Here is a 19,602-nt window from a genome sequence, read left to right on the forward strand (position 1 = left end):
CTGCTAACCAGAGACAGCGAACAAAGCAAGCCAACATACAAAACTTAAGCGTTACAGCATTTATTCGAAAAAGCCATAACAATTGTGTGTGCGTCGCAGTCAGTTAACGAACAGCTGTTTAAAGAGTTAAATAATTAATAATTAATAATTAAATTGCACATAGCAACAACTTTTAAGCCTGAAGCTGATCAATTTTGCTTGCCCATTTCATGCAGTGAGCTGCATATGCGCTTTATTCTCGAATATTGTGGAACATCTGCAAGCAACAACAACAACAATAACAACACAACAGAGCAAGCACAACAAACAAAGGTGGCCTGCGTTAGTTCAATTTGAAATTTGTACATTCATAACATTATTACTCACATTACAATTTGGACGTCGTAAGCGCGACCAGCGTACGGGCAAAATAAAATGCTTTAAAATTGTGAAAAACGTGTTTAAAAAAAAAAATTTCAAATAACAATATTAAATTAAACGTGCAAGTTCTATTCAAGCAATATAATTTTTGAAGAATTCCATTCCTAACGGTGGTAAGTCCTAATTGGTCTGTTCAGTATTTTTATTGTTCGCATTCTGTGTGCATTTTCTAAGTGTTACAATTAGTGACCCATCCCCCTATGCCCAGCCACCCAATCGCTACGTCCTTGTGTCCATTTCACAATATTCTCTGCATATATGTATACACATGTATAAACATATATACGTACACACATGCACACGCACACACAGCTGCTGCGCAATAAACGAATTCTCTGCGTTTCTGTTTTCATAGGCTGCTTTATTAGCGCCTCTTTGTTTATGTCGCCACTTCGCTGCGCGTTAGCCGTTGTGCAATGCTCTACGCTTTTCCGCGTTAATTTTGGAAACTGTGTCAGCCGCCACAAATTTAAATTGCAAGAAATTTATATATATATGTATGTATGTATTTACTTGTACATATTTCTGTACATTTATCTCGTTTTATCTAGGCTAGAGTTTTTTTTAGCAGCTTTTCTCCCCTTTGCTATATGTGTGTGTGTGTGTGTGCGTGTGTGTAAGGTGGTTGCTTGCTTTGTAACTGTTTTTGTTGCTTCTTTGTTGTCTCTCACTCGCACGCACACACACTCGCACTCGCACATTTAACGGTTATTGGCTTGCATTCATTTTGAACGTCGCATTTCGTCAGCCTTCGCCGCAGCTGACCCTGAAACAAAGTTGAGCTCAGCCCGCTTTGGAAAGCTCTTTGTTCTTCCTTTTGCTCGCGGAAGCAAATACGCAATTGCAACGAATAAGGAAAAACACGCTTGCATTTCCATATTTGCAGAAAACCAGTTGCACGAAAGAAACAACTTAAGAGCAGCAACATCAAAGTGCTGCAAACGAAAAGCCAATCAGCACAATTCCAATTGGAAAACCGCAAAATTTCCAATCAAACAAACACAAAAATGGACGCCAAGGAGGACAACAAACAGCAGGAAGCTCGGAACACGGATGTGCCAATGCGCACGGACAGCGAGAGCTCCACGGACAGCACGATGCGCTTTGTGCTGCCCAGCCTCGATGGCAGTCCGCCGAAGGTGGTCACCATGGACGAGGTGGCCGGCATGCTGAAGGATCTCAAGAACATGGAGCTGGCGCATGAGATAGCACTTAATCCGGAGTTCAAGCTGCAGCCATACGAGCCGCCTCTAGACAGGTGAGTCATACTCTCTCTCTCTCTCTCTCTCACACTCATGCTTCTCAAACCTGACAGCCTAGAGGGTCGCATCAAGGCCATGGTGCACAAGGCCTTTTGGAATTTGCTGCGCGAGCAACTGGAACGTGATCCGCCCTCCTATGATCAGGCCATACGGCTGCTGGGCGAGATCAAGGAGGATTTTCCGCAGCTGCTCTCGCCGAACAATGCGAATGCCCTGAGCCGCATCAATGCAACCCTGGACGAGGCTCTAATCCGGCAGCAGGCGGAGCAAGGCACCCTCGACTTTCGATCATACGCCAATTTTGTCATCCAGCTGCTGGCGAGCATGTGCGCGCCGGCACGCGACGAGACGGTGGCCAAGCTGCGCGAAATCGACGATGTTATCGATACATTCCGGGGCATCCTGGAGACCATGTCCCTGATGAAGCTGGACATGGCCAACTTTATGGTGTCCGCGGCACGCAACGATATTGCGGCCAACTCTGTCGAATATGAGAAGCGAAAGTTTAGCACATATTTGCGCGAATTTCACGGAAGTGGTGCGTATACCATGTGAAAGGGAGTAAAAGATAGAGAGAGAGGGAAAGAGATAGAGGGAGAGAGAAAGACAGTAAGAAGTCAAGATTCACAAAAATGAGTCAATCAGTTAGTCTGTCAAGCAGTCGAGACAAACTCAAATGAATCAATCACTCTGTCAATCAGTCTGTCAAGCAGTCAGGACCTACAAAAATAAGTCAATCCCTTAGTCAAGACACATAAAAATTAGTCAATCGATCAATCAATCACTAGTCCAAACAGTCAAGTCACGCAAAAATGAGTCAATCACTCGCTCAATCAGTTAAGACAGTCAGTTATTCAATCAGTTGGTCTTTCATGCAGTCAGGGCCTACAAAAACAAGTAAATCAGTCAAGGTCAAGCAGTCAGGACCCATAAAAATGAGTCAATCAGTCAATCAATGAGTCAGTCAACCTGATAGTCAAACAGAAATAAGTCAATCACTCGATCAATCAGTTAGACAGTCAATTTTTCAATCAGTTATTCTTTCATGCAGTCAGGACCGACAATGAGTCAATCACTCAATTAACTAGTCAATCATTTAGTCAAACAAAAATGAGTTAATTCGCCAGTCAATCAGTTACTACTCAAAACAGTCCGGATCCACTAAAATGAGTCAATCAGTCAATCAATTAGTCCGTCAATCAGTTAGTCAAACAGAAATGAGTCAATCAGTCAATCAATCAGTTAGTCAAAGAGTCAGGACACTCAGAAATGAGTCAATCACTCAAACAATTCCATAGAAAAATAATGTATTTCTTGTTTGCAGTTGGCTTTCCGGCCACTGAGGATTGGCTGCAGCGACATCGCGCCGGCTGCAGCAGCAATGATGACATCATCTTCAGTGCGTTCAGGCAGCTGCTCAACTATCCGGCGGACAAGGAGTTTCCGGAGCTGTTGAGCATCGATAAGGAACGCTTCGGCGGACTCAGCTGGCGTGGCCAGCGGCTCATTCTATGCGCCTCGCTCATCTCGATAGCACAGGGCGTGCCGGTCATATCGCAGCGACGCGAAAATCGGATCAAGCTGGCCCAGCAGCTGGACATACTGGTCCAGGACGTCAAGCAGCAGGAGTGAGTACTACGCCCGATATTGGCCCAGTTGCTGTCTCCTTCACGCAGGCCTCTTGCCCTTGTCTCGCCCTTTTCTAGCCAACTGAGCGCCGCCCTCGACGGCTGCTACGAGCAGATACGCGCCTTCATTAACAAAGCGCTGGAAATCGAGCAGCTGCCTCCGCTCAGCGAGCCGCAGCAGGCGCAGATCCAGAGCCAAGTCCAGCAACTGGTCAACAAGACGTCGCCCGTGCGCACTCTCATGGGTAAACAAGAAATTCCCATTGTGCCCTGGCCGGGGATTGCTTCGCCTATGTCGCGCAATAAGCAACGCTTAGCCGTAGATCCATAAACTATATAGATGCGGAGTCGATATAGCCACGTCCATCTGTCTGTCTGTTTCCATGGGAGCTACTCTCTCTTTCCTCCAATACTATTTTTGGTCGAACTTTTCATTACAATTTGGATCATATTGTAGGAAATGCCCAAAACCTGATTTTAAGTATGTTAAAAAAAGGATTAACGCACTAAAGTTCTAGGCGGGGAGGGTGCTGGTTCAAACCGTGAACCGAAACAAATGAATGTATTTACGGGCTTTCAGTAGAACGTTTCATTTAAATTTTAAGCATACTGTAGGAAAAAGCAAAAACCTGACTTGAAGTATGTGCAAAATCGGGTTAACGAACTAAAGCTCCACGACAGGGAGGGTGCTGGTTCAAACCATAAACCGAACCGAATGAATGTATTTACGGCTTTTCAGTAGAACGTTTCATTACGTTCCATAAACATATTGTAGGAATAACCAAAAACCGAAGTTTAAGAATGTGTAAAACTGGGTTCACGAAAAAAAAAAATGCAAGGCAGGGCGCTGGTTCGAACCGTGAATAAGTATTTACGGTCTTCAAATATTATTTTTAGTAAAACGTTTCATTTCAATTTCGTACGATCTATAGAAAAAACCCAAAAGCTGAGCTTAAGAGTGTGTAGAACACGAACTGAAAGTTCTAGGCGGGGCGCTGGTTCGAACCGTGAACCAAAGCGAACTGAAAGGTAGTTGCATAAAAATGTTGAACATATAGCAGAAATCGAAAGTCAAAACCAAAAGCTGAGTTTAAGAATGTGTAAACGAATCGAACTTCAAGGCACGGAGCTGATTCGAACCAGCGACCTTTCTTATCGGCTTTGTAGGGTTGTTGCTTCTGCGAGTTTAAACAATTTTCGGCCTAGTCGAAGATAGACATTTGTATGCTTATTAACTCAATTGGCCTCCAACTTTTAGCCAACCGCCTGGATGGCTTTGTGCGCGTCGCGCTGCGCTCGAACGGCAACATACCGCCGCCGCCCGCCGGCTTTGCTGACTTTGAGGAGGAGCTGGTCGCCTTTATAGCCTCGTTTCGACGTCTGGTCGGCTACAATCACGCCGTCTTTGGCGAATACTTTACGCAGCTGCTCAATGGCAAGCAGCCCGCGCTCGATGCCAACAATGCCGCCGCCGCCAGCAGCAGCAGCAGCAACAGCAGCAGCAGCAACAGCAGCAGCAACAGCAGCAGCAGCAGCAACAACAATAGCCTGGCAGCGACTTCTGCTGGCCTGGCCCAAACGGCCAAGCCTTAGAGCGAGCCAGCAATAGAAGAGCGAGCGAGAGCGAGAGAGAGTGCGTTGGAAGCGCAAATGTTGATGCATTAACTAGCTAAAGCCCAAAATCCACTCGCGAAAACGAGCCACAACAACAACAACAACAGCAGCAGAAAACAACAACAACGAGAACAACATTTGTTATGACTCGCTAAACTCTGGCACAAATCCTGCGCAAGTCCTTAACTAGTGTCAAGTGCTAAACTAAGCCTAAAATAAAGCCCCCAACACACACACACACACACACACACACCACACACACCACACACACACATACGTTTGTGGGCTGCGTGCGAAGAGGAGGAGGGGCGTCTGTGATAAAAGAGAAAGCAAAGAAAAGCCAACGTTAAAGGAAAAACGAACGAACTAATAGCTAGCTATATCGGGCCAATATAACCACGCCCACGCACCCTTAACAACAACAACAGCAACAAGAAGAACAACAACAACAACAACAACAACTGATAACAACAACAACTGACAGCTGCTATTCGATAAGCAATATTAAACATCAAATATATAATTATTTCTATGAAACATAACCTTAATAAATTAAGTAAGAAACAATTAACAACTGTATTAACATAAAGTCCACCATATTTAACTTAAACTACATACATACATATATACATATATATATATATATACATACCTGTACTATCCGTAACTCGACTGTATTTAGTTGTTGGTTCTACATATTGATCCACCTGCGAAAATGTGCTAAGTTCTTAAAGCAAATTCTTAACATAGTTAAATAATCTACATATATATATATATTTACACGCAGTCTAAAAAACGCTTTTCAATAAATCTCAAATCGAAATAATTTGAGCAACACGAAAGAGATAAGGCGAAACAGAAACGTGTCAACTTTGAGAATCGAATAGAGAGGCAACCCAAGTTCGAGTTTCGGCTGCCAATTTTACGATAAACTGAAACTTGTAAGGCAATTTTTGTGAAAATAATGAAACATTTTTTTTTTTGGTTTCTGACAAATGTAAATTACAAAATTAATTTATTAAAGAATGTGCAAAAAACAAACAATTTGCGGGCTTAAGCAAAGTTTTGTCCAATGAAAATGTTTGTTTTCTCTTTTTTTTTGATTAATTTAATTTAATTTAACCGCAAACACTGCAAGGTGCAGCTAATTTATATAAATATAAGTTTTAAATGAAATGTTATTGAAAAAAAGAACCTGGTTTCTTAATTCTATTGTGTTATACGAAAGATGTGAGTGATTCTGTGTGGAAGGAACAGCTGCAATATAAGTGTAATTTTAATCAAAAATAAAAGAAAATATCGTTGATTAAAATAAACGACAACAAAAGCAAAAGCATATTATTTAAATATATAAAAGTACTCTGCATCTTTTTCAGACCAGCTTTCAGCTTTAGCAAAGATATATACTTGATTCGGATATGCTCAAATAATCGAAATTTTATATCGATTCTTATCGATTACTTAGAAACGGAGCAAGTTATCGATACACACGTAATGCACAGGCACAGATCGATTTTTATCGATATATTAGAAACGTGAGTAGGTATCGAAAAATAAAATAAAAACTCGTTTTACCTATGATATAGGAAAAAGTATATCTTAAACTACTTTTAATATTAAAAAAAAAAAAAAAAACAAAAAAAAAAATCTTGCGCTGGATTTGAACTCGCACTGCTTTGTTCGGCAGGCAGTTGGTTTAAGCATAACGCCGCCCAGCGGCAAACCGTCCGAGCGCTCAAAACGGTATTTAAACAAATTGATTGGCAACAATTGCCAATTGGCCAATGTGGCCAACCATATTGATGAAATGTTGCGACAATCCGCTTAGCTACCCGATTGGATGCGCCGAGATAGTTACAGCACATGATACTATACCCTGTTCCTATGGCGAACAGAGTCGATTTGTTTTGTGCAATGCCTATTTGTCCGTTTGACAGCAATTAACCTTTTGCTAGGGACTTGAAAAACTGAAGTCCAATAGAGGGCGGTAAGGGCAGCTTGGACGCCAACCGCAGCGATCGAGGTTGCTGCAACGGCTACATGGGAAAACACTTGTGAAAGGTTTGAGAGCGATGTGCTTCGTTGTGAGTCGCGCTGGGTTGTTGCCTGCGCTAAATCAGATTGTGCGCATCCCGCGGTGCCACTCACTTATCGCAGACTGCAGCCAATTACAACACCAAAAAACCAGATCACATGCACACACACACGCACACGCACACATAGCGGCGCATGTGTGCGTTTGTGTGGGCATAATAATAATAAAGAGAATAATAATAATCACGCCACTTGCTGTACTTTGGCACTTGAGACGACGCGTCGCAGTCGACAGTTGATTGCGTTGCGGCGGGCCACGCCCTCTTCCGTTGCGCTTAACGCCCATCGCACTGGTTCAGCCTCATCCTGATGCCTTATCGCGGCTGCACTTGCTCTGCGCTCTCTCTCTCTCTCTCTCTCTCTCTCTCTCTTTGTCTTTATACGAATGCGTGTGTGTGTGTGTGCGTATTAGATTCCACGCTTCGAGGTTTGAGCATGTTTCTTTTTTGTATTTTATGAGGCGCCGATAAGAAATCTGCGTCGTCTGCGTTGCCAACTGAGTCGCCCTCCCCCCCCCCCCCCCCCTTGCCCATTTCCGCCTGCCAGCAGGCAGCTTGAAAGACTTCAGACGCTGACGTCGTCAAAAGCAGCGGCGTGCCGCAGAGGGGGGTGGGGCTTGTATAGGGCGCAAAGTCCACTTCAAAGCAGCTCCCTGTTATACTTGAGATATGGAAATACGCTCAGCCCCCTTATCATCCACCTCTTCCTCCTCCTCCTCCTCCTCCTCATCATCATCGTAATCAAGCTCATCATGATCCTAAAACGAAATTAAAGTCCAACTGCGGGTCGGAAACCCGCTCTGCCAGAACTTCCCAGTCAAGCATTGCGAGGCAAAAAAAAAAAAAATATGCAAAAAAAAGCAAGAGTGCTCCGGGCGGGTGTGCACGACTAGAAGATGCCCTGGCCACGTTGCGAAATGCAAACTTGATCAATTTCGGTGCTTAGAGTCCGATCTTTTTTGTATATGGGCTCAGGGCAAAAGAAAAGGAGGTAAGTCTTGAAATATAATTTTTCTTTTAAATATTAACTCAGGACAAAAAAAAAAGACAACTCTGTATGAGCTGGCCTTTAAATTATAGGGAGATATCTATTTCTTTTCGGCTTAGCTTGATAAACTTCGGATCTTAGAGTCCGATTTCTTTTTAAAAATATAATTAAAAAGTAATTAAATAGAGTCAAATCTGTTTGAAAGCTTTAAAACATAATCCGATTTTAAATATCCACCTCATCTTACGTTATCTTGGTTGAACTTCGGAGCTTGAAGTCCGATCTGTTTGAAATATGGCCTCCTTATCAGCTAGTCCTTCAAATATAATAAGATATCAGAAATTTTAGTTTAATATAATGTTTATGTATCGATGTTAAGGCAATTTTGATTAGCTTCGGAGCTTGAAGTCCGATCTTTTTTTAAATACGGCACGGCAAAAAAAAGGAAAAAGAACGAAAATAATTGTTTTGTTTTTTTTTTCCCAATGTGTTACATGCGAGAGCCCGAAAAGTGTGCATACCCAACGTTGAGGTGCACAGAATGTACAGGGTATGCGGTATGCCACATTTAAGAATCTGATCAGTCTGGCCCGATCGTCCGCTTTTGGTCAGTTGTTACGTACCTCGCCATAATTATTGAACAGCCGAGTCTGGAGCCCGAAAGGCATCCCAAAATGCTGTCGGGCATATAAATGAGCGAAAGCGAAACTGGCAACTGGCAACTGGCAAATGGAAACTTCGCTCAGGCTCATTATCGACATATTCGAAATTCTTTGGCATTTAAGGAGTCAGCCAGCGGTCGAATATTGGGCCCATTCGGCGCTATCTAAGGCCCCGCTCTATAAATAGGGCCCTACGCGACGAAACACAATTGTTGAACTTCATATTCAATTGGCACTCCGGCAGCCGGCACCAGGTGAGTTCCTGATAAGAAACCGATTCGCAGCCGTCCAATTTAATCACGAGCAAAACAACGGAACACAACAAATTGAACACATTTTGCGCGTCATGCGGCTGACAGCTCTACATCTAGATGTACTTGTGTGTGTCTCCATGTCTGTGTGTGTGTGCGTGTGTGTGCATTTTCCAAAAGATAAAGTTTCTGTCAGCTTCTTAGCTCAGTGAGTCAATAAATCACTTTGTCAATCAGTCGGTCAATCACTTAGTCAGTCAGTCGGTCAATCACTTAGTCAGCACAAACAGTTCGTCAATCAGCGAGTTAACCAGTCAGTTAAGTAGTCAATCAGTCAAATAGGCAGTCAATCAATCACTTTGTGGATCAGTCAATCAGTCGGTCAGTCGGGCAATCACTTAGTCAGCACAAACAGTTCGTCAATCAGCGAGTTAACCAGTCAGTTAAGTAGTCAATCAGTCAACTAGGCAGTCAATCAATCACTTAGCCGGTTGGTCAGTTAATCAGTCAGTCAATCGATTACCTAGGATAAACAGTCAATCATCAATTAGTTACTTAATCAGTCATTCAGTTAGTTAGTCAATCAGTATGTAAATCAATTACTTTGCGTCTAGCTAAAAGTAAATTAGTCACTTAATCAATCATTTTGTCAATAAGTTAGTCAATCAAGTAGTCAATCAGTCAGTCTGTAAATCAGTATGCCAATTGGTCGGGACAAATATTTGATCAATTAGTGAATTAGTCAGTTAGGCAGTCAGCTAAGCTGTCAATCAGTTAATCCTGCAGTCAATCAATTACTTAGCTAGTCAGCCAATCAATCAGTCAGTCTGTCAATTGGTCAGTCAATCAATAACTCAGCCACTCAAAATATCAATCAGGAACTTAATCAGTCAATGAATTGATCCCGACAAACAGTGAATTATCAGTCACTTAATCTGTCAGTCAATCAGTTAATTGAGCAGCCAAACAATTACTCAGCCGGTCAATAATTTAATCAATCAGTCTGTCAATCAGCTAAGCAGTCAGTCAGTCAGTCAATTGCTTTGTCAGAACAATCCAATACTCAGTCAGTCAGTCAATCAATCACTCAGCCAATCATTGAGACAATTAGTCAGTCAATCATTAAGTTCACCAGCAAGTCATTTAATCAAATAGTTTGGCAAAATAGTACCACAGTCAGCTGGTCAGAAGTCAATCAATCAGGAAAATAAATCAGTCAGTCAGTCAATCAATTAATCAAGTAATTACTAAGTCATTCAGTCAGCCAGTCAAGCAGTCAATTAGTCGGAATACACACAAGTTAGTGGGGACAGGGAGTCCGTCAGTCAGCTAGTCGATCAGTCGATCAGTTAGTTAGTCAATCAACTAGTCAGTCAAGCAATTGGGAAAAGCAATTGGTCAATCAGCCAATCAGACAGACAAGCGATTATTTAGTCACAAGTTAGTCGGGACAAACAGGCCGTCAATCAGCTAGTCGATCAGTTAGCCAGCCAATCAATCAGTCAATCACTCAGTAGGCTATTCAGTGATCAATCAGTCAGCCCAGGTCAGTCACTCAGTCACTCATTCAATCAGCCAGACAGTCAGGACATACAAAACTCTTTCCATCAATCAACTAGTCAATCAGTCAATCAAAACTAACAGATATCTATTTAAGTAAATATATATATATATGCTATGGTATCTCTGTGGAGGTAAAGCTTAAAGAATACCCTAAACCGAAACGGAATAATAAATCTCTGGCATGCTCCGTCTGGAATTTCCTCCAATTTTGCGATCCTCTATATAAATATAAAGCTCGGCAATATGTTATCTCTGTGATTTAGGGCACACGCTAATTACGAAAGTAAAGCCCCCCTCCCTATCGAAGAACCTCGGTTGCCTGATAAGCCTGATAAAGGATGTCATATTTCTTGATTTCTAATCAAATTGCATTTACTTGAATATATACTCGAGTGCGCTCATAAAAGCAGCTGAGCATGCAACGATTTATTAATATTTGCTTTCGATAACTTTGAATAGTTTCTCAAAATCGATAACTATCGATTTGGCGCGTTGCTCTTTTGGGCATAACTCGAGAACTATGCGAGCTAGCGCCTTGGGCTTTCGGATGTACAAACTTTACTGTGCCCCAATTAAGCCTTAAGAATTTTACAAAGATATCACTCCAAACAGCCGAGTTAATTGGGAAAGTATTGCTCATAGTTGGATTTGGATATGGCAAAATAATGTGCAATCTGCAAGAGGGAAATGTCTACAAGGCTATCAAATATATATATATACATATATATATATATATATTACACTCTTATTTCTTTTTATAACTAACTAATATTAGAAACTATATAACTCAATTGAAACCTTTAAGGCATGGAACTGGTTCGAAACGTGAACCGAACCAAGGAACCACGGAACCAGCCATGAACCAAAACCAAGGATAAGATAAGTTCTTATAAGCAGGCCAAGCCACGACGAGTGCACACGATATATACGATATACGATATACGATATATATATAGGTATATATGTATGTATATATATATGTAGGTGTACGTGTGTATGTATGTGGGCATTTTAACGGGTATTTCTTGCCGGCCGAGCCGTTCTTATCGCTGTGAAAATGTCGGCGGCAACTTTGGCATAGGAAATGGAACAGTGAAATTGGGCCACATATATATATACACATACACATACATATATGTATATATATATATATGTATATGTACTTGTTTATCTGTCGAGTGGGCTTTCGATCTGAAATCAAATTTAATGCCATTTGTCTGATGTTTTTTTAAGTCGCCCGTCATGAACTTATCTGCGCGCAACGTTCATAATTCACAATTATATTTATTTATTGCCTTTTTTTTTTTTGTTCATTTCTCATTTTTATTATGATTACTTTTCCATTTAGTTGTGTGTGTGTGTGTGTTGGTTTTTGTTAGAGCAAAAGTATTTGTTATATATATATATGTGTGTGTGTGTGTGTATAAGTTTTTCATATATTTAAAGCATAATTCATCAGCTAAGATAATGTTACATATTTTAAGCATAGTTAAAACATCAGTATTACATATGTGTATATATATTTGTATATATGTATATATATAAATATATGTTTCATTAAGCATACAACATAAACGGCGATCTGTCTCTCTCTCTCTTTAACTCTTTCTATCTCGCTCTAGCTACATAACTATAATTCAGTGTTTCTTTTTACGATATACGATATCATTAATTAGTATAACGTTTACGGTGTTGGGCTTGCGTGTGGGGGGGGGAGAGGTGGGGGTGTATGTGTTTGGGGTATACATGTGTATGCCTTTAGCATGGTTTCTGATCAGAATTTTGTTTTGTTTTGTTTTGTTATATTCTCCATTCAATGCATGTGTGGCACATGGCCGCCAGGTGGCGTTTTTAGATTTAGCACAGCTAAAAAAAAATGTTTAAAATCTTTAACAACTACAACTTATATCAATATGTGTATATATGTGTGTGTATGCAAGTGTGTGTGTGTGTGTGTGTGTTACTTCAAATAAATATTTACAAAGCAAACGCTTGGGTGTGTTGCGAGTGTGTGTTTGTTGGTGTGTTGGTGTGTGGGGGTAGGGGGCAGGGCGGCGGGCTGCTGAGGCCACTTTCTTAAAAACGAAAAAAAAAAAAAAAGAATTGCAAAAAAAATAATGGGCATAAAAATAAAACTACATAAGAAACTGAGCAGCGCTTGAGAGGCAAACAGGTTGGGGTTTTTTTCGGGAGAGTGAGAGGTGTTTTTCCAATTGGAAAACTTCTGACCCTGATCTAAAAGGGGCGCCCCACCCAACCAACCCAACGCGTGCAGCTGCACATTTATTGTCCGGTAGATGGCGCAACTGTGCTCACTGTGCTCACTTTGCTCTTGGCATTGCTGTTGCCGCTGCTGGCCGCTGCTTTGGTGTTGGCGCTGCTGCTGCTGCTGCTGCTGATGATGATGTTGTTGCTGCTGCTGCTGCTGTTGCTGTTGGTGGGCCCGTAGGGTGTACAGTTGTCGCTGGCTAACGTGGACTGCTCGACATTTGTGCCCATCGATGAGTTGATAAAGTTGATGTACTGATGCAGCTTGAGGGCGGCTATCAATGAGCTCAGATAGTCGTTGATGTTGCCCTGTTGGACCTGCTTGATCTGTCTGGAGACATTTCTATAGACGCGACGCGAGATCTTATTGGATAAGCGGCCCACGGTCTGGACTGTGTGTAGTACTGGGTCCTCGCTGGCGGGAACTGGCACTGCAAGGGCAAAGCATAACGATAATAAACCATTAATAAATATATTCAAAATGTCTACGATTTACAGTTAATGACATCTAGTTTTGCGTTCGATCTGGCAACGCTATTAGCTTAAGCTTGAACTAGTTGCGAATTATAAGCGGCATGCAAGACACCGTTAATTAGTACACAATTATGACAATTACATATATTAGAGATTAGGGATGATTTTTGAATGTGCATCGCTTACCATTAGCTTGTTGATTTCCCTATCGATAATGCCTACGATCTCTGGATTTCTTCTAATGTATTCAACAATTTCGGTTATGATTTTCAACGACATGGACAAAAATACCGTGGAGGCGGCTACTAAGAATCTAGTGTCAATCTCTTGATCATAGTCAGGCTCCCCAATAACAATAACTACAAGAGAGCAGAGAGAGAGAGAGAGAGAGAGAGAGAGGAGGAGAGAGAACAGACGAAAAAGAGAGAGAGAGAGAAAACATAGTTTTTAGCAAATTAGTCAACACTGCATGCATAGTTTGGACAAATTTTAAAAAGACGGGCGGGTCGGGTTTAAAAAAAATATTTGCCCTGGGAATGTGATGCGACTTGGATTTCTAGCCTGAGATCTTTTAAATTTCTATTTGATCTTGGATTTTAGTTGATTAGTGAATAAAATAAACATGCTTTTGATTATTTTCTTTTAGTTGGGTTTTGTTAGCTTTGTGTTTGGGGGGGGTTAGTTTTATTTGGGGCTGTGTTTTTGGGGCACACTTACTGTCATTCTCAGCATTTTTGCCATTTCGCACGACAGCATTTTGTTTATTATCTGAGAATTAGAAATATTTACGATTTATTCATAACGCAATCGAGACCAACCCGAACAACAGAGACGGAGAAAAGTTAACCTAAAGACTTATATGGGTGCAATTCCAGGGCCGGTTTTCCCAAGGAAGTTCTCGACGGAAGACTCTAGCTCACGTTAGCTGAGAGATATGTTTAAAATGAATTATCGTTGTGCGGCATTTAGGAGGAGCTACATTTCAAATTTTAAGACTCTAATCCGCATAGTTCTCGAGATTCGGACAGATCGGCATTCCCAGATCGACTGGACTAACCAGGAATACATATATATATATATGATGAAAGCTCTCGTAGCGCACATCTTCAGTAAACGAATAAAAACACCGCGAGTTGGGCTGATCTTTATTGGTTTCGCAAGTCCCTTCCCTTCGAAATTTCCTTTCCTTCGAAAGTTCCTTTCATTCGGAAGTCCGTTCCCTTCAAAAGTCTGTTCCCTTTGAAAGTCTCTTCCCTTTGAAAGTCTCTTCCCTTCGAAAGTCTCTTCCCTTCGAAAGTTCCTTTCCTTCGGAAGTCTCTCCCTTCGGAAGTCTCTTCCCTTCGGAAGTCTCTTCCATTTGGGAGTCTCTTCCCTTTGGGAGTCTCTTCTCTTCGGAAATCCCTCCTACTGCCAGTTATTGAAAACCTCCGCATTTCTGGAATATTCCTCTTAATTAAAAGTCACTGTCGCTGTTAAATAACTTGCTCTTTGACCTTTTCGATGCAATTCTCCACGTGACACATATTTTCTGTATTAAATCAATCGAGCTTTGGTTCATCAAAGCTCAAATGGAACTTTAGTTTTGGGTTTATGAAGAGATATGTCTGTTAACCATGAACTATGCCCGGAAACTGTTTAAAACTAATGCAAACATAATGAATTCCATTTGATAGGATAGGATAGAAGGGGGGGTTTTTTTTTTTTTGTTTTTTGTATCAATATTAGATATTGGACTCAATGTGATATACCCTGGAATGCCACGCCCACAATTGGATTAAGAGGCGTTACTCACCATTATCCTCCTCGACATCCGACTCGCATTTGGGGAAATAGTATTCCAGGAGACGCTCGGCCAGGGCTGTGGTCGTGTCCACACCGTTGACGGCGAGGCTGCCGTATTGGGTGGCGAGGACCTCGTTGGCCTTCTGCCAGGCGAGATCCTTGAGGGAGGCGGCCTTCTGCTGGCCAGCTGCCTTGAATTTGACGACACGCTCCAGATGCGGCTGGACCACATCGATCACCCTGTTCTTGGCCTGGGCATAGATCTCCTGGGGTGTGTCCTTAATGATGGGCGCCTTCACCTCCAGCGTTTCAATGCCCTTGACCAAAGTCTGATCCACATACGCAATGGGACGATCCAACCGATTCACAATGGGCGCCGCGGTCGTCACGGCGCGGGCAACGCAATCCTCGGCGGCATTTAGGGCCCAATTGAAGACGCGGTTTTTGCCTGCAAAAGAGACGAGAGAGCGGAAGAGAGGGAGAGAGAGAGAGAGAGAGAGAGAGAGAGAGAGAGAGAGAGAGAGAGAGAGAGAAAATGAATATAGACTTTCTAGAAGAATGTATGGACGTGTGCGTGATTATTCACAATTGAGCTCTGTGCCCTGTGATAAGCTGCCCCCCTCCTTCCCCTCCACGCTTCGCATGCCACAGTCACAGGCTGCCTTATCGGCACTTGGCGTTGCCTGATTGATAAGCAACTGCGCAGTTGCCAGACCCAAGACTTGGCTGTGTGTATTGCCGTTAGGCTATTAGCTATATTCTGAGTTAGACTTTGACAGTTGCTGCCCATTTAGTCATCAACAGCAATTTCATCTCTGAGGTAGCGCAAAATGGTATAAAAAACAATAAAACTAAATAAAACACAAACAAGTCGAAAGTCCAACTAGACACACATACACACACGCACACATACATACAAGCAGCAACATTTAAGCATTGATTCACAGCAGAGGGCGGTGACAATTTGAGCAAATATTTTTGTATGCTAGCGCCCCCTGTTGGTCACGCCACTGACTGCAGTTTTCTAAGCTATTCATAGCTCACACACACACACACACACACCAGCACACATTCACACTCACTCATTAGTGTGTACACACGAATATTTTGAAAAATTAAAAACTTGCGTCTACGTGTTGTTGGGCTGGCAACAAATTAAGTTATGTAAATTTGTTGTTTTTGCACTTTGCACGCACCGCCGGGCGCGTCATGAGCTTGGTGAAAGAATTTCGCCAGTTTAACGACGGCAGGTCATGGTTGTTGTTGTTGTTGTTGTTATTTGCCGTTGCGTTTTATTGAGTGTTGCGTCAATTGAGCTTAATTGGATTCAATTTGGCAATGGCCAATTGCAATTTGCCGGCTCAATTAAAGTTTTCGAGTTCGAGTTTTGCGGCGAATTCGCGTCAAGCAATTCACACTCAAAATGGCGAACTTTGCACTCACCGTCGCAGTTGCGCTTTGGCTGCGCTAAGCAACGGTTTTGATATTTGCTTTTCGTTGCTCTTTCGTTTCTTTTTTTTTTTTTCGCCTTTTTTTCTTTCGAAGTCGGCTACGATTTCGAGCTGCAATTGATTTGCCGTTAGTTAACCGGCAGCAAAGCCCGAGTTCAATGCCCTTCCCAACACATGGCGCCCGCCAACACGAACTAATCTTAACTAGCTTGACTAAAGGCAGAGAGAGCGAGAGGCGGGGAGAGAGAGAGAGAGAGAGAGAGAGGGTTTGAATTGCACTTACCCTTCACTTTTCCATAGACATCTTGTGACTTATCCCAGGCGGCATTCACCACGGGCAGCTTTATGATGCGCTCCAGCGACTCTAGATGCGGCAGCAGATCCTTGGCATCCTTGGGCGGCTCGGTTGGCTCTGTTAACACGCTGTTGTTGTGCTTGGCGATGCCGTTGCCGTTGCCAGTTGCGTTTTTTTGCTCAGCACTTGCCATGTTTCTTTGAATGTTGCTATTTCTCTTTCTTTTGCTTCTTGATTGGTTTTCACTTTTCTTGTTTTATGCTTTTGCTTTGCACGGCACTTTTTATTCGACTTTTGTGGCACCAAAGAAAAAAAGGCACACAATTCTATATGTATATATGTGTGTGCGTGTCAGTTCCACGGGCTAAAGAACTTAAATGTGGCTGTGTGTGTGCGTGTCTGTGTGTGTGTGTGGGGGGGCCTGTAGAATTGTGTATATGTATGTATACGATCTCTTGGACACTGGGCACGTCTGTTCGCTGTCGCACTCAACGCGTTTCTGACTGACTTGCAAGCTGCGCGGCTGGTTTATTATGAGGGCCTCTCCTCCAGAAGACGACGACGACGACGACGACGACGACGACGGCGACGCCGACGACAACGGCGGCGGCGACGTGCACGAGGCGAGCGAGCGCCAAAGCGAGTGTGAGCGTGCGGCTGACAGAGATGGCGAAACACAGATTGGAGAGTACGCCAATCGCACTCTTCCTCTCTACGCGCTCTCCGCGCTGCCTTTTGAGTTTTGGACTTGCGGGCGCACCGACGCCGCTGACTCTGCCGCTGCAGTGCTGCACTTGAGCGACAGTGTGTGGCAAAAGTATGCGCCTATAAATTTGTTGGAAAACTGCTTTTTGCCAGCTTAATTAATTTGCAAAGAATTTAAAAGCTGAGCAAATACGATTGCAAGCTTAACTATTATTTTTAGGCACTGTGTAAATTAAAGTAAACAATATTGAAAAAGTAGCTTACCAAGTATAAATGCTGTTTATTAAATAAATTAATATAAATAAATAAAAATAAGTAGATAAAACAAAAATAATGTATATATACATATATAAATATCGTTGAATGTGGGCCGCTTACTGCTTGCATGCACTGTGTTGGCGAACATCTCACGCAACCGGTGTTGGTAAGTGTCGCATTGTTACTTTGGACTTGAATTGAATTTCAACATGTGAAAATGACGTTTCGAAATTGGTTTAATCAAATTAAGTGTTTTTATTTGCATTTTCAATGGCTGCTGCCTTGGTTGGCTCGGGTGGGGGCAGGGGAAGGGGAAGGGACGACGGGGGGGGGGGAGGGGCGTGTTTGAGGGCTGGGCGGCAGGTGGGCCAACATGCAATTCCCATTGGCATTTGCATAATTGAAATCACACCAAGATGCGGAACGGGAACATTCGAACTCCAACCAGACGCAGGCGTTCTCAGGGAGCATGCATGTGTGTGTGTGTGTGAGAGAGCGAAAGAGAGCGAGAGAGCGAGAGAGAGTAAAAGACGCGCCATGCTTGACAACTAGATTAATACGCAGTCCAATGCGCGCCGCCCCCGTCCCCCCGTCCTTAGCCGCAGTTCCATAGAAATTGTTCAAACGGCATTTCTTATCAATCGCATTGTGTTTGTGTGCGTGCGAAACCTTTGACCCCGCCCAGAATACGTACACTTTGCCACCGATAGGGCGATAAGACGCAGTGCATTCGCTTGACCAAGCGCTTGTAGGATCATGTCATCGGCGCTGGCTATTGGATGGGTATGGCGCCATGGACGGGCATTACACGTAGAACGCGCATACGTAATATTTGCTCAGCTCTATGTAATGCCAGCGCGGTTCCAAAGTTCAAGCAACGGCTTCTGACTAAATGACTTGTGGGTAAAACAACAGCAACAAAGTAAATGTGCTTCAGATGAGGCTGCACGCCCGCCCAGATACCCTGTACTTATAAAGCAGCTGTGCTTCTTCCACTCACAGAGTGGAAAATGTACTCTTAACCTCAACTTCTGTGTTCATTATTATATTATATATATTAGATTATGCCCCCAACTAAGGTAGGTAAATATTCTTCGAACTGGTAAATATTCTTGATCTATGGCGACTATAGAATATATATGACACTAGATATATGACAAATTTGGTATCTAGCATTGAAATTCTGGCAAAATATGATCATTAAAGCCAATGTTGACAATCGATATTTATCGATTTTTTGGGTAAATTAGTAAAGTTATCGTTAATTTAAAGTACTTAACTCTTGGTGTCAAATTCTGCATGCTCTGCTAGCAAGACTACAATTGAAAATCGATATTTATCGATCAATGTAGAGAATGAGAAAAGTTAACAGCTTGATGAACGCACAGTATAAGAGAACTTTGCAAACAAATTTGCTGTAACTAGCTTTTAAATCAAGCCAGATATGGTCTTAAAATATCAGTGCTGAAAATCGATATTTATCGATTTTGGTTGTATTCAGTAGAGCTATCGCAAAGAAAAAGAAAATAGGGGGAGATAAAGAGAGAGATATTTGTCTACATTCCGCGAGATATGGTCATTAAAGTCAGGATGAATATCGATAATTATCGAATCTGGTTGAAGATGGAGAGAGCGATTGTATAGACTTATCGAAACCAAAGACGAAAAAAAAGGGAGAAAAAAAAGAAAGAGTCAGAGAGAGAGGGAGAGCGAGAGAAACTGATCTATATTCAGCGAGATATGGTCATGAAAATCAGGGCTGAAAATCGATATTTATCGAATTTGGTTCGATTGAAGAGTTATCGAAAATAGAGCCAAAAAAAAGGGAGAGGAAGAGGCAGAGAGAGAGAGAGAGAGACAGAAAGAGAGAGCGAGAGAAACTGATATA

At 42.4% G+C, this 19,602-nt stretch overlaps 2 protein-coding genes across 6 annotated transcripts; one reads left to right on the top strand and one right to left on the bottom strand.

Annotated features, from left to right (window-relative positions):
• Positions 1-304: 304 nt before the first annotated feature.
• LOC135440787 (T-complex protein 11-like protein 1) lies at positions 305-5,107 on the top strand. 2 transcript variants are annotated; one of them, XM_064700130.1, is made up of 6 exons: positions 305-533; positions 1,169-1,678; positions 1,736-2,220; positions 3,007-3,310; positions 3,389-3,555; positions 4,569-5,107. In XM_064700130.1, the coding sequence occupies exons 2-6, from the start codon at positions 1,428-1,430 to the stop codon at positions 4,901-4,903; spliced, it is 1,542 nt and encodes a 513-aa protein (XP_064556200.1). In that variant the 5' UTR covers positions 305-533; positions 1,169-1,427; the 3' UTR covers positions 4,904-5,107. The 2 variants fall into 2 exon arrangements, with proteins under 2 accessions (XP_064556200.1, XP_064556199.1); XM_064700129.1 differs by having other exon boundaries at positions 1,307-1,678.
• Positions 5,108-12,401: 7,294 nt separating this feature from the next.
• On the bottom strand, positions 12,402-17,254 carry Lsd-2 (Lipid storage droplet-2). Of its 4 annotated transcripts, XM_064700133.1 has the most exons (5): positions 16,740-17,254; positions 15,016-15,453; positions 13,941-13,991; positions 13,410-13,582; positions 12,902-13,180 (listed from the first exon to the last, which is right to left on the bottom strand). In XM_064700133.1, exons 1-5 carry the CDS (start codon positions 16,942-16,944, stop codon positions 13,037-13,039), a joined length of 1,011 nt encoding a protein of 336 aa, XP_064556203.1. In that variant the 5' UTR covers positions 16,945-17,254; the 3' UTR covers positions 12,902-13,036. The 4 variants fall into 4 exon arrangements, with proteins under 4 accessions (XP_064556201.1, XP_064556202.1, XP_064556203.1 ...); XM_064700131.1 differs by lacking the exon at positions 13,410-13,582 and having other exon boundaries at positions 12,402-13,180; positions 16,740-17,251; XM_064700134.1 differs by lacking the exon at positions 13,941-13,991.
• Between the last annotated feature and the right edge of the window lie 2,348 nt (positions 17,255-19,602).

The sequence above is a fragment of the Drosophila montana genome, unplaced genomic scaffold (genome assembly GCF_035044405.1).
Source record: "Drosophila montana isolate Dmon_TW-CO22-7 unplaced genomic scaffold, ASM3504440v1 contig_1687_1, whole genome shotgun sequence".
In the NCBI taxonomy this organism is placed as follows: domain Eukaryota; kingdom Metazoa; phylum Arthropoda; class Insecta; order Diptera; family Drosophilidae; genus Drosophila; species Drosophila montana.

What these genes read in the sequence shown, in the direction of transcription:
- LOC135440787 (XM_064700130.1), top strand. Translation starts at nt 1,428, where the DNA reads ATGGACGCCAAGGAGGACAACAAACAGCAGGAAGCTCGGAACACGGAT. An exon ending in GCGCGAATTTCACGGAAGTG is followed by an intron (nt 2,221 to 3,006) that starts GTGCGTATACCA and finishes TCTTGTTTGCAG; the next exon opens with TTGGCTTTCCGGCCACTGAG. An exon ending in CAGGACGTCAAGCAGCAGGA is followed by an intron (nt 3,311 to 3,388) that starts GTGAGTACTACG and finishes GCCCTTTTCTAG; the next exon opens with CCAACTGAGCGCCGCCCTCG.
- Lsd-2 (XM_064700131.1), bottom strand. Translation starts at nt 16,944, where the DNA reads ATGGCAAGTGCTGAGCAAAAAAACGCAACTGGCAACGGCAACGGCATC. An exon ending in TGTCTATGGAAAAGTGAAGG is followed by an intron (nt 15,454 to 16,739) that starts GTAAGTGCAATT and finishes TCTCTTTTGCAG; the next exon opens with GCAAAAACCGCGTCTTCAAT. An exon ending in CAAAAATGCTGAGAATGACA is followed by an intron (nt 13,181 to 13,940) that starts GTAAGTGTGCCC and finishes TTGCCCTTGCAG; the next exon opens with TGCCAGTTCCCGCCAGCGAG.